At 43.2% G+C, this 24,496-nt stretch overlaps 3 protein-coding genes across 3 annotated transcripts; 2 read left to right on the top strand and 1 right to left on the bottom strand.

Moving 5' to 3' along the window:
• Positions 1-1,828: 1,828 nt before the first annotated feature.
• On the bottom strand, positions 1,829-8,371 carry LOC142588809 (uncharacterized). Its single transcript, XM_075700630.1, has 2 exons — positions 7,460-8,371; positions 1,829-3,999 (listed from the first exon to the last, which is right to left on the bottom strand). Exon 2 carries the CDS (start codon positions 3,973-3,975, stop codon positions 3,532-3,534), a length of 444 nt encoding a protein of 147 aa, XP_075556745.1. The 5' UTR covers positions 3,976-3,999; positions 7,460-8,371; the 3' UTR covers positions 1,829-3,531.
• A 1,078-nt stretch (positions 8,372-9,449) lies between these two features.
• On the top strand, positions 9,450-17,483 carry LOC142588799 (peptide methionine sulfoxide reductase-like). The gene is made up of 4 exons (XM_075700621.1): positions 9,450-9,639; positions 9,800-9,982; positions 16,594-16,845; positions 17,058-17,483. The coding sequence occupies exons 1-4, from the start codon at positions 9,635-9,637 to the stop codon at positions 17,269-17,271; spliced, it is 654 nt and encodes a 217-aa protein (XP_075556736.1). The 5' UTR covers positions 9,450-9,634; the 3' UTR covers positions 17,272-17,483.
• Positions 17,484-21,815: 4,332 nt separating this feature from the next.
• Positions 21,816-24,470, top strand: LOC142591127 (uncharacterized). Its single transcript, XM_075703530.1, has one exon. The coding sequence runs from the start codon at positions 21,816-21,818 to the stop codon at positions 24,468-24,470; it is 2,655 nt and encodes an 884-aa protein (XP_075559645.1).
• Positions 24,471-24,496: the final 26 nt, after the last annotated feature.

Here is a 24,496-nt window from a genome sequence, read left to right as displayed (position 1 = left end):
AAAATTATAGTTTCGTGCAAATATTTTGGGTGCACATCTGTATAATGATATAGCTAAGAACACAGCTAATGTTTTTTTTTTTTTTTGTCTACTCAAGGGTGATGTCCCCACACAACACTGGAGACATTTTTCTGGTAGTAAGGCTATTATGCCATACGTATACTCATGCACCAATTCATGCCAATTCACTTAACCGGAAAATAAGGGGTTGTATTCACAGAATTTAACAATTGGCCAGTGGCAGTGCACTGTTCGTCCACCTCATGAAAAAGATGCACAAGAAGCTTTTTGAACATGACATAAAAGTACTTCAACATTCTTTTCAAAAAATAGATATCAGTGGCTCACATATATATATAAACCAATGGCAAAATATTTATCAGTCTGCCTTGCATACCATTTTTTGAAGTTTACAATATACCTTTAGATATATGTTTTGCTGTCAATCAAGATGTCCTCAAACCTCAGCTTAAACACTCCCTCTCTTGCACTTGCACAAGACAGCTGAAACCAAAAATAAGCAGTATCAACAATGTACTCACATTATTTCAAAACCAAGCTTTGATTTAAAAATGCAGTAAAAAAAGGGATAGCAATAACTGAAGACATGCTAGTTGTCTTTTTTTTTTTCACAGTGTAATGGTCTCTAGCTGCTCTTGTGTATTGTACATTCAATGTCCCGAATACAAGCAGAGAAGTGTTTTTTTTGGTTTGCTTAAAAGTTGCTTTTACACTGTGCTATCAGCTGCCATTCTCAAGGCACCAAAATCACCAAACTTATTTAAAAACATTAAGTTGGTAATATTACAAAAATGGGGGGTGCAAAAGAAAAAAAGTTCATGGTCACATGTACAAATTCACAAGCAGGCATCTAGACAGTAGACCTATATGGCTAGCCTAGACAATATATCTGCTTCAACATTTCTTAATGATCATTGATTTGCTGTACAAATAATTTAACTGCCACAGCAGAAACATGACGTTTCTTGTGTTCATAAATTTTTCAGTGCCTTTGATACAGCTAAGAAAACTATGCTGATGAATTTGAAACAGCATCCCAAGGCAATAGTACTGGCTTAATGACAGCTTGCTATCATTAGCAGCAGCTTATCAGGGCCCCCCATGGACTTTATAAGCTAGCATCTTTTTCACTTAATGCTGCTTTTGATTTTGGGGGAAATTCTCACAACTGCTTTTTAAGAGACAGCAGGTTCTTGTATGGGCTGCTCTTGCAACCACAGTCACTTCTTGCCCCTGTCATCACAGCAAAAGTTTCGTATTATTAGAAAGTGCAAGAGAACTGGGCTCATATATTCAGTTGTTTGTATGCTGGAGCAAATGTGCTGATTTATCATGATAGTGAACATGATAAACATGATCATGAGAGTGAAGGCAGTCGGCCAGTGACAGTGTCATGAACGAAGATTGCTGTGAATGTCACTGACCCCTGGTTCTCTTCCACTAATCTTTAGTGTTGGTAGGAAACCAACCAAATATTCCCACAAAGTTCAGCATATTCAAAAATATGGCTTCACAGATGTCCACTGTGCTTGTGGACCTGAGCTCCTTTCTTGTCCTCCTATGCAGCAGTTAAAAAAAAAAAAGAAAGTGTGCACATTTGAGCATTTACCATTAATTCTGCTATGCACATGCCCTTTGACCTGTACTGGCAAAGACTCAATGTGCACATACCTACACTGTACGATATAGCTCAGGAGAACCTATAGCACAGTTCAGTAACACACTGCCTAGTACACTATATTTTCTCAGGGGCCACATCGGCACAACAAAAAAGATCCTAGGGTTATGGAACATGCACATTGAAGAACCAAGACACACAATACAAAATGTATTACCATAACTGTTCACAGTATGAACTTTAAAAGTGAAGACAACAAATATTTGTTCAGCACAAATGTTTAGCCAATTGCTTACACTCAGCTTTCTCAATCTCTTTTCCTTTCACACGAATACAAAGCAGCAGTGAAAAGACATGGCATCGGTGCAATGCAACAAAAAGATTAAACAGACAAGTGAACCATTCATAGCTACAAAGAATTAAAACAAAACAATGTCATACTGATTCATTATTAATGTAGCCAAGCTACTTACATGCACTTACGATATAAAGTTATTTTCATGTGATACTTTATAAAAGCTGCTTGCTGTGAAGTTTGATACAATTACTAAACAAAACTGGGGGCACACTGAAGTGCGTGACAAACAGCAAGTATGTAATGAGAAACCATGCAATAACACCAATATGAGCTGCACATTTGAAGCTACAGTAACTGCAGCATGGTCCATTGTACAGCCACGGTCACAAGTGCGCAGGGTACTTAAGAGGAAGCTTTGGCTTAAGTGCTCCTATCTAAATACATGTAAAAGGAGAATTAGCTTTTCTCGGCAACCAGTGCACCAAATTTGGCGAAGTTTGTTGCATTTAAAAGAAAAATTTGAAATCTAGTGACTGTTTGTTTCAAATTTTTTATTTAGGTCATCAATTTTTTATTAAAAATTTGCAAAAATCGAAAATTTTCAGAAAACAACACTATCAAGTTTAAAACTCTAATTCAGCAATGAAAAACGATATCACAATTCTGTGAATTGCATCTGATAGTACATCTAGAGCGGACAAAATTGATATGTTACAGATGAATCTGAAAAAAATTTAGTAATATGGAAATACAACTTTTGCAGAACCCCTGTAGATAACGTAACAAATTCACGTAAAATATAAATTGACATATAGAATTTCTCTGCTTTGAATGATCTAATGAATGCCGTTTACAGAACCGCGATATCTGTTCTTGATGCAAGGCTATTAATTTGTAAACTTCGTGCTTCTATTTCTTTCAAGCTTTCGAATATTTGAAAATATTTTTAATAAAATTCAGGCCCTAAATCGAAATTCTGCTTCCAACAGTCACTAGAATTTAAGTTTCTCTCTCAAATGCAACAAATTTCATTAATATCGGTCCAGGGGTTATCTCACAAAAACATTTTTGCATTTTACATGTATTTGAGTAGGCCGCATCAGAGTTGGGCCCGAGCTAAAGCTTCCTCTTAATACATGACTGCAATGGCAGCAAAAGCAACGTGTGAGCCTCCTGCAGCATTCTAGATGCTTCAAAACTTTGCAGAGGTTAAGCATGGTCCTTTTCCCTCTTTCAAGCTCTGTAGCTCCAAGAATGCTACAGAAACTGCATTACATTACACAGAGTTCTGGTCAAATGCACAGTGGCCTGCAAATTTCTCATAAAGACAACCCCGTAAGGTTTGTTAGGAGGTGCTTTCCTCAAATTCAAATATTTATCTGCATCAAAAATAGGTAGAATTATCAAGCAGCTTTAAAAGCAGACAAGGGTAGCGAAAATATGCCTGAAAAATTGAGCTTTTCTGTCAAATGCTCTGCCAGCACACAAAATGAACGTCCCATTTTCCTTCGCATTTTGTGTACCTCTGACACATAGCTGGAACAAGACTGCTTCAATTACGACACTTGAGGTGATGCAACACGAGCCAACCATGCTACCGTACTGTTCTTGCAATGACAAGGCTACGGCCAACCTTGTAGTCTTTGATGTGGTAGCGGCGTCGCTCCTGGGAACATGGTGTGGTGGCATGCTTGCGCTGATAGTGCCGCTCACGCGAAAATGCTGTGGCAAACTTCTTGGTGCATCCTTGGCATTCAAAGCCTTTCAGCGGTGTCTCTGAGTACTGACCATCGGTGTCCTCCTCGTCAAGTGCATATGACCGATCCCCAGCTGCGCAGCCATCTGGTGATGTCTGGCCACAGTGGTGCTGGCTGGTGTGGGATCGATACTCAGAAAGAACACTGAACTTGAGTGCACACAGCTCACACTCAAAGGCTTCAGGAGGAGGGCTGCCTGTGGAGTGTGTGCGCTGGTGTTCTTCCAGGCTCTTGAGAAAAGCAAAGCGCTTTCCACATGCACCACACTTGTGCCAAGCCATGCCACAGCCCCGACGACGCACAACCTGTAAATGGCAACATTAACAATTGTTTTGAAAAACAACCATGGCAAAATGATATCCCTTCTTGTGCAAGCCTCAAATTTTGCAAGGATGTCTGTGTTCACGAAAACATAATGCTTCTGACCAAAGCAACACCAAGAAATGGTTCCAGTCAGTGTACAATTCTGCAACAGTAGGCTAGAAACATTCTCCTGTGTATTGAGTTTATCCTCATATGGTACAGAAGACCGGTCAACACAGCAGCAAGAATGCAATGTGATGTTCAATATGATGCCACTCTCTGCATTGATCTGAGGGCTAGTTACTAAATCAGGTCAACAAGTAATCCATACAAAACTCAAAGCACAACAGGAACATGTCATATCACTGGCACAGTAAACTATCTGCTTTTTAGGGATGCCTCAAGATGATACCACCAATCCAAGTAAGCCAGGTCAACACCACGCTGTCATACGCAAATGTCAGTGCATGTTGAACGTTGATACGAGTTGAAAACAAACACCAGAAAGCAGCACTAGTCAAAATAGGATTGCTTCATGGTAGGAACACCGAAGAACGTGACTTGAGGCTTGTGGAACCTTCATGGGAACATACTTTGCTGCACCAAACTCGGTGTTCAAATATCATAATTAAAGTGCAAAAATAAAGTGTTGTGACAAGTCGCGTAATTTTGTGTGCCACAACAATAATCTTGTGCCACAACAATAATTGTCATCTGTATTGCCCGCATTTCCCTTCTTTAAGCTGCCTGCCCAGTACTTACAAGTCACGAACTGCATGCATGTTATCAGGGTGACATAGCATTCTCAACAGGAAAGTAGTGAGCACAGAGTTTTCAAGAAAGGAAACGCAAGCAAGACAGATGACAATTATTGTTGTGTGGCAAATATACATCCCAAAGGGTGCTACTGTTTTTAGAATGTGCAAGCAAGGCAGATGACGATTATTGTTGTGTGGCAAATATACACCCCAAAGGGTGCAACTGTTTTTAGACTGTACACTCCTAAAAAAAATTATGCTCTTTGGGGCTTATCTTGTCGCACAACAACTCTAAAAATGTTTACACTCTTTGAGGAGTATGTTTGCCCCGCAACAATTGTCATCTGTCTTGCCCGCATTTCCTTTCTTGAAAGCGCTGCGGTCGTTACTGTCCTGTGGAGAATGCTCTGTCATGCTGATAACGCGCATGCCGTTCGCGACTTGGAAGTACCGGGCTCGCAGCGTTAAAGAAAGGAAATGCGGCAAGACAGGTGATGATTATCGTTGCGTGGCCCAAAGGGTGCAATTGTTTTTAGAGTGAATTATCGTCATCTGTCTTGCCCGCGTTTCCTTTCTTTGACGCTGCGAGCCCGGTAGTTCCCAGTCACGAACGGCCTGTGCGTTATCAGTGTGACACAGCATTCTCGACTGGAAAGTAGCGAGTGCCGAGTTTCCAAGAAAGGAAACGCAAGCAAGGCAGATGATGATTACTGGAAGAGTTGACTGTTGGGCTAGTTGGTCGTCCATATTTGAAGTAGTAACTTAGCGCGAGTAAAACCACGGAAACAAGAAAGACGGACAAGGACAAGCGCTACTCACAAGCGCTAATCACGCTGAGTAGCGCTTGTCCTTGTCCGTCTTTCTTGTTTCCGTGGTTTTATTCGCGCTAAGTTACTGCTTCAAAGAGGGACGATTACTGTTGTGGAACAAATATACACCCACACCCCAAAGGGTGCAACCATGTTAACACTCTAAAAAAGTTTACACCTTTTGGGTCGCATTTTGCCACACAACAATAATAGTCACCTGCACTGTTAGGCAAAATTACACCCTTTGGAGTGCCCCTTCTGCCACACAACGATAATCGTCATCTGCCTTGATGCGTTTCCTTTCTTTAACGCTGCGAGCCCGGTACTTTCCAGTAACGAACGGCATGCGCGTTATCAGTATGATAGTATTCCCGACAGGAAAGTAGTGGGCGCGGCGTTTTCAAGAAAGGAAACGCATCAAGGCAAATGACGATTATCGTTGTGTGGCAGGAGGGGCACTCCAAAGGGTGTAACTTTGCCTAAGAGTGTGTCTTGCACGCATTTCCTTTCTTTAACGCTGCGAGCCCGGTAGTTCCTAGTCACGAACGGCTTGCGCGTTATCAGCTTCACACAGCATTCTCGACAGGAAAGTAGCGAGCGCAGAGTTTCCAAGAGAGGAAACGCAAGCAAGGCAGATGACGATCATTGTGTGGCAAATATACGCCTCAAAGGGTGTACATTTGCTTATGTACATGGGCTTAAGTCCAATATGCAAGTTCAAGGCACTGAGAGTTATGCAGTTAATAAAAACAGCTATTTCCTCAGTTCTGTAATGAGTTCAAGCACCTCTCTCTCTCTCTCCTTTAAAGAACCCGACTTGCGAGCTTTATAAGTTGTCTGAAAATAAATACTCAGTAGTACCGATCCGTTGAAAGTTCAGATCTGGGTAGTAAATAAAATGGGTGGTTAAAGAACAGCTGCACAACTTAATGCCAAGATTTTGTTTTATGCATACAGTGTCTGTTTACATACAGAAGTCGGGCGTCAATTCCACGATTAATCACTAAAAACATTCGTTCTTTCGTAAAAGCATCACATTACACACGTAGTTAGATTACGATAAAAAAGAAAAGGTGGGTGCCGCCAGGTAAAAAATTGAATCCCAACTACAAACGCATCCGGTTAGTTACACAGTTCCATGATGTACTTCAGAGGTGCGGTTACTTTACGTTGTCATCGGACCATTAACCGAAACACGGTCAGCACACATCAGCTGGCCCACACAACATGGCCTTCATCGATTTACCACTACGCTCTATTCTAATCGATCACAGTAGTTCCATATATCACAATAAAGTCATCTCTAGCATTAAACAGAAACGAAACTGTCAAAACGACGAAGACACAGTACACGCGCTATGCTTCCGCTTTTCATAGTGATAAGTTGGGATGAAAGCAAGCCCGTGGCAGCGTTTCGACGTACGCGACCATCGCAGCTAAAGCAGCGACAACCCCAAGGCGAAGAACACACGACGCCGTTTACGAGTAACAAGCAGTGCAAACTAGCAGAAACAAATCAAGACACGCTTCTTCTCAAGTGGTGCAAGGCTTCTTCGACTAAAAACATGTGAAAGCCAACGAGCACAAGCGGTGCTCTAAGTTTTGTTTATAATACTCGAGCGGGCAACCATGCCAGTAGATTAAAAACAAAGTTAAAGCAGCAATACGCTTACAACGTATGCAGTCGCTCGAGGGGAAATCCTGTAAAGAATTCTCATTACACCGACATGACCTATGAGAAATAACGTGATCTATATGCTAAAAAACAAACAAACAAATACAGTGGAGGGACAATATCAGCGCACAGACGAAACAGGTGCAGCAGTGCAGGCGAAGACCAATGTGCATGCATCGAAATACCTCACGGACTAGAGAAAAAAATGACGCGCACAAACCTTGCTGTTGTTCTAGTAGGCTATAACGTTTGATCTTTTCACAATTGGCTCATACTATGATAAAAAGGGCATCTTCGACATTCATGCCATAACACGGACATGGTTGCCGAGCTGAAATATCAACAAACGTATGTTTCTGCGTTCGTAAAGGAAGGATGAAAAGAGATGCCCCGAGATGCCATACCCCACTTGCTCAACAAATCGTGTCGGAAGTCATGTTACGTCACGAGAAAATCTGCCCAATCGCACGTTGGACGGCTGAGAGCAGACGACAAATTTGTTTCGCTGTCTCTTTATGGATCCGTACATTGTCGTTCCAGTTTCATATAATTGTACAGTTGTAGTGTAGCTGTCGAAGTGACGCCATGTATTAAACAGCAGACTAAAATGGTGTATTTGGTTTCCAATTGGACATAAGACAAATAAGGCAGTGATGTTACCTGCGCACTCGATACCATGAATGCGTCTGATTCGCAGACGTCTGTATCTGCCATATGCGAATATTACATGGGTAATCGCGAATATTACATGGATAATCGCTAAAACGGGTCCATATTTACTGAAAAAACGCAACCTATGTAAGTCGCAGGAAGGGCTCAATCTCAGTTGTAGTTATGTCATGAACACAATGACAAAACACGTGCAACTTGTTATTTGAATTAACGTTCGTCAGGTAGAATTCTGTGGGCTAAAACACCGTTCAAGCACCACACTCTTTCACTTACATTGCAGTCTAACGGGAAATCACGAAGGAAAACGAAAGTTCTCTGTCGCCTTTATATATGTTTGAAACAGAACTCAATTCAATCTTTCATTAAAACCACTCAATCCATGATGCAGACGCCTCGTATGCATGAGAGTATAGCATAGAGGGTTCTGAATATTTCGCTGAGCGCGTTCTAAAAAAGATTTTGCCCGCGCTTATGGGGATACAAGCTGCTTCCGTGACGGCGTAGGAATAAACTTGTGTCGTCGCCTGCCGTCAGCTGCAGAAAGCAGCGTTTCAGGGAGGGCAGTCGCCTGTTACAGGAGCGGGAAACACGCGGCAGCCCTAGCTGAAACTCTTTCTGCAGCTGACGGCAGGCAGCGAAACAAGTTTATGCTTGTGCCGTCGCGGCAGCAGCTCGCATTCCCATAAGCGCAGGCAAATTTGCAACTTTTTTAACCAGGCAATTAACTGTGAAAAGTGTTATACTAAACGAAGTCGACGCCAAAATGCGATCGTTCTGTAAAATTTGAGCAAGAACAGTGCAGCGGTGAGCGCAAAGGCTTTTTTCGAACACGCTCAGCGAAATATTCAGGACCGTTGCGTGCGTAGCCAATTGGCGTAGCTTACCAGGATTACACAGTGGGTAATTTAAACGTTTCATACATCATTCTTTAAAACAAATTGTAAATAATAAGACGAAGAAATAAAAAAAACTGATCTATTTGCGTGCTGCATGACACCTAGACCGTGTTTAATCGTGACGAGGTCGCGACGTAACCAGCAGAAAAACGTGCGTGGGCTGTCCATCAAATAAGTTATGATGACTGGAAAAAAAGACGACGAACCATATGACGAAACCGCCGACACTTGCGCATGCAGGCGCAGACGCCACAGTCGTCTAGCGGCCTAGCTAGCTGGCCATTTTGTATAGGTGTTCTGTGACTGGCCTAGCACCTCGGCCGGCTGCTCATTGGGCTGCTGCCCTGCGATCCATAGCGTTTGCTGCAACCGAGCAAGGTAGTGTGGTAGTACGAGCTGTGCGAGAAAGCTGCGGTTGGCTGCAACCATAGAGTTTCTAAATAAATACTAATATGAAACTATGGCTGCGGCCTTGTCGTTTTCGTATCCGGAGTGAAAGTGAACTACCCACTGGCTGTGACGTAGAGTCCGTCGGCAACGTAAACACATATGTGCCGATAAGGCAGTTCCTTCCTGATGCGTTTTCCGTTCGTCCCTATTCGGCAGTTGTTCCTTGTTTCTGCGCGGCTCAGCGAGGTATGTATGCCCGCTGTTTCGGCGCCGTAGCGTAGGCGTAACGCGAGTTGGCAGTTTCTGTTGCCAAACTTGCCTTGGCTGTAGGAATCTGGTCGTTTTAGCCTTGGCTCATACGCAGTCGCGTTCGTTTATTATTTTTTTCTGTGCGTGGAAGCTGGATTTCTCACTAATGGGCGAGGTGCATTCGTGTCATGAGGTAGGAAATACTTTTAAAAAAGTGCTTCGCATGATATTTGCTCATTTCAGCCCGTATTACATTTTCGTGGCCATAACCTCGCAAAATTGATTCCATGGACCTACGATCTCGTTAACAAATGACTGGTTCCATGTGTGTCTCATGTGCTGTTCTATTGCAGATGCCGCTCTACGAACCAAACGTGCCAGTCAAGAAAGCTACCTTTGCACTATCATGATTCTGGTTCCCCGAGGCGCAGTACGGCTGCGCCCCGGGGGTGGTTCGCACCCGCGTCGGGTACACTGGTGGAACTACGAAGGACCCAACCTACCGAAGCCTGTAAGCGAATCGCAGAATGGCATCGGTCTGGTCTTGGAATCGCTAAATGGAATCGCGACGGTCTTATCTGCTTAGTTAAGGTGACAAATATAAACTATCTAGCCTGCTAGAGCGCTGCCTTTTGAGAAAAAAGTATGCATATCCAACGCACATGTTGGAATCAATGTGGAGCGAAGCGGTTAAATGCTGTACAATGTAAATGCGATGCATACAATTGTATTTATTTTCATCCTATGCAACATGTATAGCCTTATAAGATGTTTGTGTTTATGTGCTACACCGTTCAATGCTATGCCAAAATGCAAGCACAAGCTCAGGTGAATGCACATTGTAAGACATCGATGCGGCGATTTCACGAGGACAAAGGCAATGGGGAAAGAATGGTTATGAGAGCCATATGCTTGGAGAAGTATGACACATATGTAAATACATTCAAGGCTTCAAATGCCTTGTGTAACAGTGGTGAATATCCATTCTGGAGGATTGGCAAAGAATGGGTAGATACCCAAAGGGCCATTTATAGGGAGCTAAGAGAAGAATTTTTTTTTAATCAATGTGGTTGAGTATCATGCGCTGTTCCATTAAGAGGGTTGTGTGTTTCATAATATACCTAAGCCAACATTATGCAAAAGTTGTATGTCGTGGTTATTGTTCTATTGCGCAAAACACTGGAGTGCTCACTGGCATTATTTTGTGGGTCAATTCTGTGCTATACGAGCCCTTTGTTGTGTTCTGTCATGGCGTGATGCCTACCAACCATCTGATGCGAGACTGGCTAGCAAAAAACAAGGTTCATTTAGAAAAAAAAAAATCTATGAGACTTATGTAGTCAGAGTAAACCAGATGTAATGGCAATAGCTGAAGGGAACCTACATTTCCTCTTATAAATGGTTTTACACACACCCCATTCGTATCATTTACAATGTCTTGACACCATGTCTAAGAGAACCTTGGCTGTTTAAATTGAACGACATGTAATAGTGAGAGCCAAAAGGAACCTACGCTTCCTCTGATAAATGCATTTACATACACCACATATGCATCATTTACAATGTGTTGAGACCATATTATGGTGTACAGGGACTGCTGGTTCATTGATATTTTCTCTGGCAAATGTTTCAAGTTTGTTATTCATCACACAAGGAATTGTACTGCATACAAAGAAATCTACCTTTTCATTATTGTGTTTCAAAGCTCGCAATGTCCGAGGTTTACTCTTCAGCGAAGCATGCACAATGTGGCATACCTCATATAGCATATGCCTTCTCACTGTTACTCTGCGAATTATGTGCAAAATTGTGTGTCTCATTGCCTCACCGCACATGCTTTGAGCTGAATAATGCGCTTCCATTATTCAGTCATGTCATCGGAACTGCCATGGTGTGTAGTATCATGGTTAGAAAACATGGTTTGTAGCTGAGTGCATTTAGAGAAAATGATTTTCTTATCTAAAACAAGGGGCTTTTTTTTGTCATCATCATCATCATCATCAGCCTGGTTACGCCCACTGCAGGGCAAAGGCCTCTCCCATACTTCTCCAACAACCCTGGTCATGTACTAATTGTGGCCATGCCGTCCCTGCAAACTTCTTAATCTCATCCGCCCACCTAACTTTCTGCCGCCCCCTGCTATGCTTCCCTTCCCTTGGGATCCAGTCCGTAACCCTTAATGACCATTGGTTATCTTCCCTCCTCATTACATGTCCTGCCCATGCCCATTTCTTTTTCTTGATTTCAACTAAGATGTCATTAACTCGCGTTTGTTCCCTCACCCAATCTGCTCTTTTCTTATCCCTTAACGTTACACCTATCATTCTTCTTTCCATAGCTCGTTGTGTCGTCCTCAATTTGAGTAGAACCCTTTTCGTAAGCCTCCAGGTTTCTGCCCCGTAGGTGAGTACTGGTAAGACACAGCTATTATATACTTTTCTCTTGAGGGATAACGGAAACCTGCTGTTCATGATTTGGGACTGCCTGCCAAACGCACTCCAGCCCATTCTTATTCTTCTGATTATTTCCGTCTCATGATCCGGATCCGCCGTCACTACCTGCCCTAAGTAGATGTATTCCCTTACGACTTCCAGTGCTTCGCTGCCTATTGTAAATTGCTGTTCTCTCCCGAGACTGTTAAGCATTACTTTAGTTTTCTGCATATTAATTTTTAGACCCACTCTTCTGCTTTGCCTCTCCAGGTCAGTGAGCATGCATTGCAATTGGTCCCCTGAGTTACTACTCAAGTCAATATCATCAGCGAATCGCAAGTTACTAAGGTATTCTCCATTAACTTTTATCCCCAATTCTTCCCAATCCAGGTCTCTGAATACCTCCTGTAAACACGCTGTGAATAGCATTGGAGATATCGTATCTCCCTGCCTGACGCCTTTCTTTATTGGGATTTTGTTGCTTGCTTTATGGAGGACTACGGTGGCTGTGGAGCCGCTGTAGATATCTTCCAGTATTTTTACATATGGCTCATCTACACCCTGATTCCGTAATGCCTCCATGACTGCTGAGGTTTCGACTGAATCAAACGCTTTCTCGTAATCAATGAAAGCTATATATAAGGGTTGGTTATATTCTGCACATTTCTCTATCACTTGATTGATAGTGTGAATATGGTCTATTGTTGAGTAGCCTTTACGGAATCCTGCCTGGTCCTTTGGTTGACAGAAGTCTAAGGTGTTCCTGATTCTATTTGCAATTACCTTAGTAAATACTTTGTAGGCAACGGACAGTAAGCTGATCGGTCTATAATTTTTCAAGTCTTTGGCGTCCCCTTTCTTATGGATTAGGATTATGTTAGCGTTCTTCCAAGATTCCGGTACGCTCGAGGTCATGAGGCATTGCGTATACAGGGTGGCCAGTTTCTCTAGAACAATCTGTCCACCATCCTTCAACAAATCTGCTGTTACCTGATCCTCCCCAGCTGCCTTCCCCCTTTGCATATCTCCTAAGGCTTTCTTTACTTCTTCCGGCGTTACCTTCGGGATTTCGAATTCCTCTAGGCTATTTTCTCTTCCATTATCGTCGTGGGTGCCACTGGTACTGTATAAATCTCTTTTTTGTATGTGTATATAACAGATGGACAGACATAATGCAAAGACATATTTGTGATCTGTATAGAAAGTGGTGGAACAGCCATTTCACCTTTGGGCACAGACCATGGCGCATGCCAAAAAAAACTGATTTGGTGCAGTGATAAGCATTTTTGGCACAGTATTGAATGTGCATCTGTACACCATATGGCCAGAATATTATTTGAATTCATACATAAATATAATGGAGCTGATTTTATGTGGATCATTGCAGTAATCAGGATGCAAATTACAAAACTAGTTTCATTATTTTTAATAGAAAGGCTTTGCCTGGGTGTATATCGCAGTATAAAGCCATTTCTACCATTTTGACTTGCAACAGGCGTTTGTATGTTTCCCCCGCTTCACGTATGTAAAAAATGATTGTGGAACAAGGTCTTGAAAGGAAGACCATACCCTACAGAACCTGAATGTACACCTAAAGTTACAAGGAAGACCTATGAAGGCTTCTTTACTTGCAACATGCAGAATACCTTCTGCATAATTGTGCATTGGATCATCTGAAAGCTCTTCACTCTGATTTTGGAGGGTTGCAGGTTAGATCCCACTAATAGCAAATTATGTGCCAGCAATTGAGTATGCATGTTCCATGGTAATTCTAAATTGGCACGAAGGGAACATCAACCGTGCTAAATAATTGCACCACCGGATATTATCCAAGGCTTCTTTTTGATCCAACAGCCTTCTTGAGTGAGCTCCAGGCCACACGAATACGAGAAATACAGAACTGCAGCCCAAACAAGACCACACAACAAGAGTGCAAAGGAACCTCCACCGAACAGAAATGCATCTAAGGAGCGAAAGCAGCAAACAGAGGACCGACAGCGTTGGCAATATCTGTGGCTATAGCCGTTCCTCTGATCTCCAGGATGATGATGACAGCATGCTTTACATTCTGGTTTCAGTTGTAATAGCTGTAGCAGCATGAATTTATTCTTACTTACCGCAGGCTAGATGGCAATATTCCACTAAAATGCTATATTGGGGCAGGGTGGCACAGAGGGTCTCGTGGCGTAATTTGGCGCAGCTGTTCCATCAATGGGAACAGATATTGCCATTAAGTTTTTCTCTTTTGTGGTATTACATGCCTTATGAACAAAAACATGTGACACAGCAGACTTCTCTCCATTACTTGAGCAGTAGCATGCAAAAATGGTTTTGCTAGTTAATAGCTCAAATTGACATCTACTATGCAAGGTCCAGTGCATGTATGTTTTCTTTATTTTTTTTTTTAATAATGCCGAATGCTTCGCTTCGGCTGCACTTCTTATCTTTGACCTTTTAAAAGCATAAAACTATTCAAATTTGGTAAATTCTGGTCATTTTCTTTCACAAAGCATGTATGGTGGTTCAGTTAAAGGGATACTAAAGTTAATTGTAATTTTGGGTGTATGTTGTAAACTACGTGTAGGTTGCCAATGCACCATTTTCCTGGAGTCCAGGGGCGAGATCGCGCAAGCATTTAATTTTCCAAATATTCCTATTTCACCGAGAAGGTGGTGGTCAATCGGTGCTCCTGCCTCACTGTGCGGACGACCACTGATGAGAGCGCTGTGTCAGCCATTCACGTGAACGCAAGCAAACATTTGGAAAGTGAGATGCTTGTGTGATCTCGCTCCTATATATAACATGCTAAAGAAGAGATGGCTCGCAACTCCCATCAGCATTGACATGAACTGATGCTAGCCACGAGTTGGTTGGTAGACCGTACTGATATTGAGTGCAGTCATATATCATTGAAAGCATACTTGCACCACTCTATTATCTGTGGGGCTTAAAAGAAGTTGTTCAAGAATAAAAAATTCATAGCATGAGTGTGCCACAAAGGGTTTGGAGCGTAGGTGGCACTTTGTGCTATGAAGTGAACTTGAAGTTGTGCAACATGCCTTAGCATGGAGGGATGCATATGGGAGCCTGCATTAGAGAGGGCTAAAATTAAATAGTGACCAGGTATCTTTCTTGGTAAGCAGAAATGACTGTCACTGGTGCCTCCTTGCTTTCTACATACACTCATGAGAGACTTCACTGCCAGTTTTGGCTATGCCAGCTAGCTAAGCCAAACCAAAGGCACTTAGTGACTCCAGTGGCGACTATAATCTCACCAGCACCTCTTTCACGATTGGCTTCTATAAAAATGTCACTAGGAACATGGAAAGTACAACTGGACTTCTTTTCAATGTGTTCCTTTAAGTCATGTTTTCTGCAACATCTGCACGAGTATATACAAGGTATATGTGAATGCCCATGCACTAGCATTTTGAACCGCCTACTCTCCTTTACAACTTGATTCATGGGTTAAACACCTCAAAGCAACATTGGAGCTGTGCAAGATGCCTTGGTGGAGAGCTTTGGATTAATGTCGATTGCCTGGGATTCTTTAATATCTACCTAAACCGAAGTACACAAGTTTTTGCATTTTGCGCCCATCGAAATGTGGCTGCTGTGACTTTATGCTCAACAGCAGAATGCCATAGCCACTGAGCCAGGTTCTTTTGCACTTTGCCTCATAAAGCTGCAATATTGGTGTCCAAGTGAGCCCAGAGTAATGAAGAACCCAGGTAAAGATACTGTGGGCACAATGACATATTTTGATTTCCATTGCAAAATCGGTGCTTGGTGAACGTACCATTTAGCAGTATACTTGATATTTCGCAGCTGGAAAACATTCTTGCTAAACTTCCTTTAGCAAACAGCTTCATCAGCATAATGCTGGTGTCACATTGTCATTGAAAGGAGCCTGCAAATGCACGCAAAATTGCCATGCGACTGGCTGCTCAAGGCACTTCACGTGTATTCGCGGGCTTCTTTCACCCTAGGAAAAACGCTTATGTGGCACATTTGAGCAACAAAAAGCTGTATCGGGAGTTGTTCATATCGCTCTGCAATTCTCTCATTGACACTTGTCATGTAATTATATTGTTTGAGAAGTTGATTGACTAATTATCTAATTAGGCAGAATGAAAATAATCAGTATCTCTAAGCGACAGCAAACATTACCGTTGTTCTGTCCAGCTATGTGGGCCACCCTGTACATATGTAATGTAATTGACAATATTAAAATGCTTGTTCGTCACTATTAAGGCTGTACTGCTCACTCCTGTTAGCCATGAAATTTAAAATGTTCCAGCGAAAACATGGTTCTTGGCAATGTTTTTTGTTCTGATAGCTTGTACCAAGCTAGAGCAACCGAGGTCTTTTCTTACCACTGCTACAATAGTCTGTGGGCATGGTTTCCTTATTGGGGGTCCACATGTTGTGGTGGAATGACCATGATTGAACATTTTAAGGGTTTTCAAGGAATACTAAGAATTATAGAAATCTCATGTTTAATAAACCATTTTCTAATGTAATAGTTTTAGTAACATCTACAGTCCTTAATAGAAGAGAGCACTAAGTTGTTGCACTTTGCCTTTGTTTTGCCAAGTGCTCTATCTGGAATAAATAAAGACTCGAAGCGCCTTGAAACTTCAGTTTCCCTCTCTTCCTTGCAGCTCTTGGTGATCCTGTCATGATGTAAAATTGTTTGTCTTTTGCTCCTTCAGTGGTGACCATACAGAGACTGTTCAACTGGAATATGACCCTACCAAGACAGATTACAAGACTCTTCTGGACATGTTTTGGGGATTTCATGATCCAACTGCCTGCCACAAGCGACAGTACATGTCTGCTATTTTTTACCATGACAAGGAACAGAAAGCTGCTGCTGAGGAGAGCTTGAAGAAATACCAGAACAAGTTAGGCAAGCAAGTTGCTACGAAGATCTTGGCTGCTGGAACATTTTATGATGCTGAAGAGTATGTATGGTTCTGTATCTGTTTTTTACATTGGTGGATGTGTCTGACATGTCACAAGCTACATATCCATGCTTTTAAGGTATATTGCTCAACTTTAACTTCTGTATCGGTGCACAGCACACTTTTCACTGTTGTGCTCCAAGGATGTGTGTGTGTGGAACCTATAAAAGTTAAAAGTGCTGAATTAATTTTACATGCTCTTTTCCCCCCAGTTACCACCAGAAGTACCTGCTTCGACGCAATGCAGCTCTTTGTGAAAGTCTGAAGAAGGCAGGTCTGAAGAATTTCAAGGAGAGTCACGTTGCAGCCCGGTTAAATGGCTACTGCTGTGGTGGTGGCAGTCTAGCCAATTTTGAAGCTGAGCATCAAAAGCTAGGGCTCACAGACGTGCAGGCTGTACTGGTTCGGCAGTGCATGAAGTCGTAGTCTCGGACTGCTTCACAATCAACATATGCTACAAAATTGCATTACCCCAACACCTATTCTGCCCTATGCTTATCAGGATTGTAATGCAGACAGTGCACATATGACATTCATCGAGGCAAGACATCTGTCTCTCGTTGAGTTGATGTTTGATGTTGGCTGCAGTACGCTGTGGGCTTTGTGGCAGGATTTGCAATAAAGGTGTTCCCTACTTAGTTCTTGGTTTCAGTCGATGTAAAAGATGCAGTTATAGGCCATGTATTTGCACATGTATTTTGTCTAGGTGTGACTTGCAATGCCTTTAGAAGAACATTTGGTGAAGTACACAATGAACTTAACCAATGATCACAGCATTCTTGTAGACAGAGCCCTGATCAACCTTTTCCCAGAATTCTGGAGAAGACAATCCAGTTTTGTATAGTCTGCCAACTGTTACAGATGGCATGGCCATAAAATTTGTACCAAGACTTGTTTATTCCCAGAGAAAATGTGAACAGACTTAAGAGAAACTGGCAGAAGCATAACCGAATTTCTAGCAAAGAAGGGCGTCTCTGCTTGCGACTATCCCATATCTCATTTTCCTCATATTAAGCAACTACCTCCACTACCCTTGCTGCCAACTGTGGGTGGATCCTGCGACTTCTTGACGTGGAACAGTCACTCCTTTGCTGCCATCAGCTCTGAATGGCGCACCCCCTTCAAATTAACATGCTCAAATTAATAGCTTAACTCGCAAAGCCACTTCCCATGCACATATCGCTACGTAAAACATGTCTACACGTGTGCAGGTTCAGCTTCTCTGCCACTTTAATTTCATGTGAATCCTCCAACTCCTCCATGAACATGGATGGAACTTCTAGGTATGTATTCCTACAAATTTTCAACCCATCGACATAGTACTTCCGTGGCACTTATTTGAATCCTACAAATAGTTCCAACAAGCAATTAATAAAACTTGGATAGTTTCCCACACCTTCCCAACTAAACCACATCACCTCGCCTCCCACACCTGCCCAAATTTCAGGCTGCAACAGTTTTTAGTTCTGTAGCAAGCAATGTGGATGCTTGGCATTCTCACAAACATCCCCCATTTCTTTCTCTTTTCTTTTTTTTTGGGGGGGGGGGCGGGTACACTTGACGGCATCTAGTTGCACTAGCAGCTTTGTTGTACAGTACATGACCTTCAAGTTGCCCTCTTCTGCACTATCACTCTCGTAGGTAAACCTGTTTTTTGTTGCGCTAGGAGTGGGCGCTTTGGTATACCACTGGCTACTTGCACCTTACATTATTTCAAACATCTGGTGGCCTACAACACACCAATAGTACAAGGCAGTAGGTGTGCAGTAGTATGAAAAAAAAATGAACACTGTCTAGGACACACAGTGAAGTTAATTACTGGACCTTGGAAAAGCAGTGTGCAAGACTGTGTACGCTAGCGTAGTGGCTAAAATCAGAATATTTATGTGACCAGTCGGAATAAGCATTTGTTTAACTATCGCTGCAGAACAAAATGCCACCAGTACAGAGTGAGCAGTGCAATCTTCCAGAGCTACTGATGCTAGAGTATATTTACTGTGCTCCTAAAGTTACACATTCACTAATTTTACTGGCATACACACTGTGCTTGGGAAATTATAGTTGGACCCAGGGATTAATGTCGTGGACCCTCCCATCAAAATTTACAAGAGGGGAGGCGGAAGGGGGGGGATGCGCTGCAACCGCTGTCCTGCAAAAATAAGCCATATCTAGAGAGTGAAAATAACCTATGCAAAGGACCATGGGCTAGGCAAGAACAGCAGCTTATGCTGCTAACAGGTTAATTACTTATGTTTTCAAATTACCTTATTGTTATTCCTTTTACCTGCACGGGAGCACGGGGAGACTTGAAAAGCACTGGTCAGTGTGTATCAATTATTAATTACCTTTTTAATTTTTGTGCTTACAGTGTACATATATCGGGCATTCTGTTTTATTAGACTAAATAAGATATTTAGAAGTTGCGTATCGCAGATAGCACAATACTCCTTGAGCTGGATTACTCGGAGGCAGACATTACTTGCACGATAAATCAAAATGCACATTAACAAAGTTCGCTTAAAATTGTTTTTAACCGATTGCTTTACGGCCTATATTGCAATTTAGAAATTGTACCCAGTAAGTTTGCAAGGTATGTCCACTTGGAACAAATTTTCAGGACATCAGTTTTGAGATACGAAGTCCCAAAGTGTGCAATGAGATACGTTGGCGCTCCAGTTACTTTTCTGCTTCAATGCAAATAAGAGCATTTTATTATAAACACCAGTGGAATAACAGCGCATTTTTACTGCAAGTTTGAGGACACATATTTCTAAAAGCGCACACCTCTGAGTAAATGCCCCTAGGATATGTTATGCGCCTGGGAAACTTATGCCATCTCTCTCGCCTGGCTAAAACAAGAAATTGCTAAGATATCTGTGTCACTCCAGGGCAAGTCTTTCTACCGAGGTTCCCACCTTGGAAAGTGAAATTAGCTGCACAGGAGCCACAAACTTATGGGCAAATATCCGGGAACACAAACAAGCCTTGTAATGAAAGTAAATGAACTTGCCTTAGTATAAAATTGTATGTTTCCAAGAAAAATGAACTTAACAGCAAAATTTAAAATATTAATGAATTGCAGTTGCACACTTTCAGACAAATTCTTGGAATTGTGTGCCTGAATTCAGTTTGTGCAAACTGAATTTGCATAATATATTAAATAAAATTATGGAAAGCCTAACCTTGAAGGTACTTTATGGATCTGCAACAGTGAAGTGTCATATTGTGCATGACATATTTAAAATGAGAGTGTAAGGCAGTGTTGTAGAATTGTAGTACCATGTGACCTCTTCAAACACATGACCCACACAGGCAAAGTGCTGAAAAGTCCTCCTCCTTTCAGACTTCGAGAATGTTTCTATATGCACCTGAACCCCTTTATAGACGCGTGTGTAAGCCTACAGGCAATAGAAGAGACAAAAATGTTTATCTTGCAAAGTTTTGGTACTGAGTACGGAGTTCCCAGCTAAATGTCTTCAGCCAACACTGAATGACAGACAGCATGCATCACTTGTTGGTTTACAACAGGAACACAGGATGAGGAAGAAGTTTAAGCACGCAACTCGCTTTCTTTGAAAGCATGGTCAGAGGAGACATCGATGCAAGATCCCTGTCTGCAGTGGTATCACACAGATAATGTAAAGCAAATGAAATGTATGCCTATGTTTCTCATCCGATGAGAACTGTGTGCAAGTTTATAATGACAGCTTGGGGTGAAGCTCGCTTGCAGGGTTCTGCCTAGTGTTGTCCTCCCTATTACTGAACAAGTTTTCACAAAATATTTTCTTTTCCTTGAATACATATATTCTCAGTGTATTCTACACATGTAGATGAAAAACATTTCCTTGGGGTATTGACATTTCTTGTCCTTATGAGTTAAGAAGTACCGAAACATATTTTCCAAGTTTAAGAAACTCTGCCACACACACTTCTAGCATGTAAAAAAATTGCACTTGGCAAGTCTGAATGTAGGAAAACAAGAAATGTGAATTTAATACTAGAGTTGGTCTCGAAATGCTGGAGTTTGCATCATCAACACCATCGTGATGTGCTGACAAAGAACAAAATTTGCTGATGTCATGTAGGCAGCAAGGCTGGGTACAATGACATAGCTTACAAAAAAAAAAATAATACTAATAAACAAGAGTGCTGCATGCATTTCTTCCAATACTCGCATATGGCAACTGCAGTGAATGCAAGAATGGAGAGTGTGCATTGTGATGTCGTGACACAGCCACTTCTTGGGCACTGAAACTGGTTCATAGAAATGGGCATTACAGCAGATTATTTGAGGCACTCCGATGCTTGCCAGTAATTTTTCTAGGGTTTAGAAGGCTTGGACCTTAATTTAAATGCATAAAAAGAGATGGTGTCAGAAATGTCATGCATCATGTGTTGTATATCCTCCATTCTGGAGCCAGGGTCCCCCTCCCCAGCGGCGCCAGACAGTTGATAAACCCCCGCGCTGCGGGCCACCGACGAAGTGGCAAGGAGAACTTCTTCTCAGAGGCGCCGGACACTTGATACCCCTGAAACTACGTGCCTTACTGGCGGGCGCGACGTATACAAACGAACCGGCGGTGCGGTGGTGCGTTCCAAGAGTGGAGGTGGTGGTGATAACTTTATTGCACACAGGGGAGTTGCGGACACGCAGGTCCTTGGGCCCCCGCACGGCCCCACTGCACTCAAGCGTTCATGTCCCGGAGGCTCATGACCCTGGCTGCCCGACCTGTGGCGATGGCTTTGGTGCGTGCGTGGTGCAAGAATGCTTGTGTGGCATGGTGTATTATGTCTTTCTCCTTCTCACTACTCTCTCCCATTTCCTATACCTTCTAGTCAAAAATAAAGCAGTCTTCTTGATGCGCTCGAAGCGAAAGGACGTCTGTCGTTTTTCCATAAGCTCAAAGTTCTCCGTCTCTTATTCCACAACATTTTTTGGTGTCGAAACCCGGGAATAGGGACGTCAAAAGATGGACATCGACAGAGTCAAGCGAAAAAGGGCCGTGGCGCGATCATCTACGACCAAGCTGATCAATGAAGTATCCACCATGGACGACAGCGCATCAATCGGTGAGCTGGAAGAAAAGCTAAATCTTCTTACTCTTAAAGAAGACTCACTGAAAGAGCTAGATCGGGAGATAGAAAAAGGCGTTGAAGATGAAGCTTTCGAAGAGGAAATTGCATGCTCCGAAATGTACAGAGAAAAGATCATCGTGGCGAAAACAAAGGTACAACGCATGCTACGCGACTTTAGCTGCACAAATGTTTCATCAGATCGCACACTAAACTCCTCAGATCAAAGAGAATCTAGCGCAAACGATTCGCAAATACGCCCCACCGTTAAGCTGCCAAAGCTCGAAATCAACAAATTCAACGGAGAGCTTCGAGAATGGCAAGGGTTCTGGAGTCAGTTTGAGTCTACTATCAACGCTAACCAGAATCTCTCAAACGTAGACAAATTCAAGTACCTCAACAGCTACTTGACAGGAAAGGCGGCGGCTGCGGTAGCAGGGCTTGACTTGTCGGAAGGCAACTACGATGTCGCTCTCTCGCTATTGAAGGAGAGGTTCGGCAGAAAGGAAGTTATTATAGAAGACCACATGTCACGGCTGCTTAACATCAAGCCAGTGCGTGACTCACGGAATCTCGGTCAACTGCGCAGCCTCGTCGACGAAGTAGAGACAGGGGTACGCAGCCTCCCTTCTTTAGGCGTGAGTGTTGGCACTTATGGAACTTTGTTACTGACCGTAATAAAGAAAGCGGTGCCTGCCGACCTTCGTCTGGAATACCAACGAAAAAACGAGGCTACGAACGAGGGAAGTGAGCTGGAGGAGTTCCTGCGTTTTTTGAGAAAAGAGGTTGCGACGCGGGAGATCATACAGCGGGCCGAAGCTCCGAGAGACAACAGTGCCGAATTGGTAAAGGAAAGGCGCAACAGCAACACTAAAGCGGCGAACATGCCTACTGCAGCGGCACTGCACACCATGATCAAGGACAGCACAGCATGTCTATTTTGTAATTCGAACGGCCATGAGACCGGCAACTGCAACGCAAAGATGTCTGTGGCGGATAAGAGAGAGGTGCTGAAGCGTGACAATCGATGTTTCCGGTGTACAACAAAAGGGCACGAGGCAAGAGAATGCCGTAAGGCTAAGTGGCTCAGGTGTGCGCATTGCAAGGGCAGACATTTAACGACAATGTGCGACCCTCACTTTAGGAGACACCGCAACACTGATGAAAGGGATGCATCTTCGTCACCGGTGATTGAGCAAGCCACGGTGTTGAAGTCCTCATTAGGCACGGGAGATGACTTGATGTGCACTGGAGAGCAGCAGTTTCTCCTACAGACAGCGCGAGCTTGGACAGAGGGTCCACATGAACGTACGCTTGTCCGGCTTCTCCTGGACGGTGGCAGTCAGCGAACCTTCATTAATCGCAACCTATCCGAAAAGCTGCAGTTAAAAGTGCTGGGAGAAGAGGAACTTAAAATATTTGCCTTTGGTGAGACATCAGCCACCACACGCACAAAAACGCGTCGAGTGGAGCTGTGGCTCGGAAGCCAGTACGACGGAAAAGGGGTGCGAGTGGAAGCGCTGGAGGTTCCTTGCATCTGTGCAGATATCATGGCTGCTCCATCAAATTCTGTTCTACTTCAACTTTCAAAATTTCACTTCCAAGTAGCAGACGCCTCGCGGGGCGACGAAAGCGAAAATATTGACCTTTTGATTGGCGCTGATCATTACTGGGAAATTGTCACGGGATCCACTAAGCGTCTCAGCTCCAAATTGATGGCGGTGGAGACTGTATTCGGATGGACAGTCCAGGGCCAGGTCGGCACAAGGAAGTCAACAGGAGTCTGCTCCTCGGCTGCTGGCGTGATGCGGATAGGAGTGAGTGAACAAATTTACAAGGAAATATCAACACAGCTAAAGTGTTTCTGGGAGCTCGAGCACATCGGTATCAAGGAACATGAGCCAGTTCGTCACGAGGACGCAGTCCTTCAGCACTATAAAGAAACCGTCAACTTTGAGAATGGCCGCTATAAGGTGTCGTTCCCTTGGAATTCGATGGTTTACGAGCTTGGCGACAACTACGAGTGCGCAGCAAGGCGTCTTAAAGCACAGACAAAGCGCCTCTTGGAAGGAGGTTCGTTGATTAGGGAATACGACACCTGCATAAGAGACTACATAGAAAAGGGCTATGCAGAGCCAGCCAGCAAGGACTGCGGCACGTCGGAAGGTCCGGTGTACTATATGCCACATCAAGCAGTTGTTCGTCGCGAAAGCCAGACGACAAAACTGAGGGTAGTATTTGATGCATCATCAAGTGCCAAAAATCGCCTCTCACTGAACAATGTTTTGGAAAGTGGCCCAAACCTAAACCCAGAGCTCATTGATCTGCTGATCAATTTCCGCACTTACAACATTGCCATCGTTGCGGATATTGAAAAGGCCTTTCTCCAAATATCACTATCAGAGGGCGATCGGAACGCTGTGCAGTTTCTCTGGTACGCTATGACGCCAAAGAAAGGGGAAGAGCTTCCAGCTGTGATGACCTATCGCATGACTCGCGTGCCGTTCGGGGTCACGTCGAGCCCATTTCTCTTGGCTGCAACATCATCTTGAAGGCCTGCCGGAACGGTATGCTGAAA

This window comes from Dermacentor variabilis, chromosome 1 (assembly GCF_050947875.1).
Source record: "Dermacentor variabilis isolate Ectoservices chromosome 1, ASM5094787v1, whole genome shotgun sequence".
Lineage (NCBI taxonomy): Eukaryota > Metazoa > Arthropoda > Arachnida > Ixodida > Ixodidae > Dermacentor > Dermacentor variabilis.
Note: the sequence above shows the minus strand (reverse complement) of the source record. Positions and strands in the feature narration are given on the sequence as shown.

What these genes read in the sequence shown, in the direction of transcription:
- LOC142588809 (XM_075700630.1), bottom strand. Translation starts at nt 3,975, where the DNA reads ATGGCTTGGCACAAGTGTGGTGCATGTGGAAAGCGCTTTGCTTTTCTC.
- LOC142588799 (XM_075700621.1), top strand. An exon ending in CGAATCGCAGAATGGCATCG is followed by an intron (nt 9,983 to 16,593) that starts GTCTGGTCTTGG and finishes TTGCTCCTTCAG; the next exon opens with TGGTGACCATACAGAGACTG. An exon ending in ACATTTTATGATGCTGAAGA is followed by an intron (nt 16,846 to 17,057) that starts GTATGTATGGTT and finishes TTTTCCCCCCAG; the next exon opens with TTACCACCAGAAGTACCTGC.
- LOC142591127 (XM_075703530.1), top strand. Translation starts at nt 21,816, where the DNA reads ATGGACATCGACAGAGTCAAGCGAAAAAGGGCCGTGGCGCGATCATCT.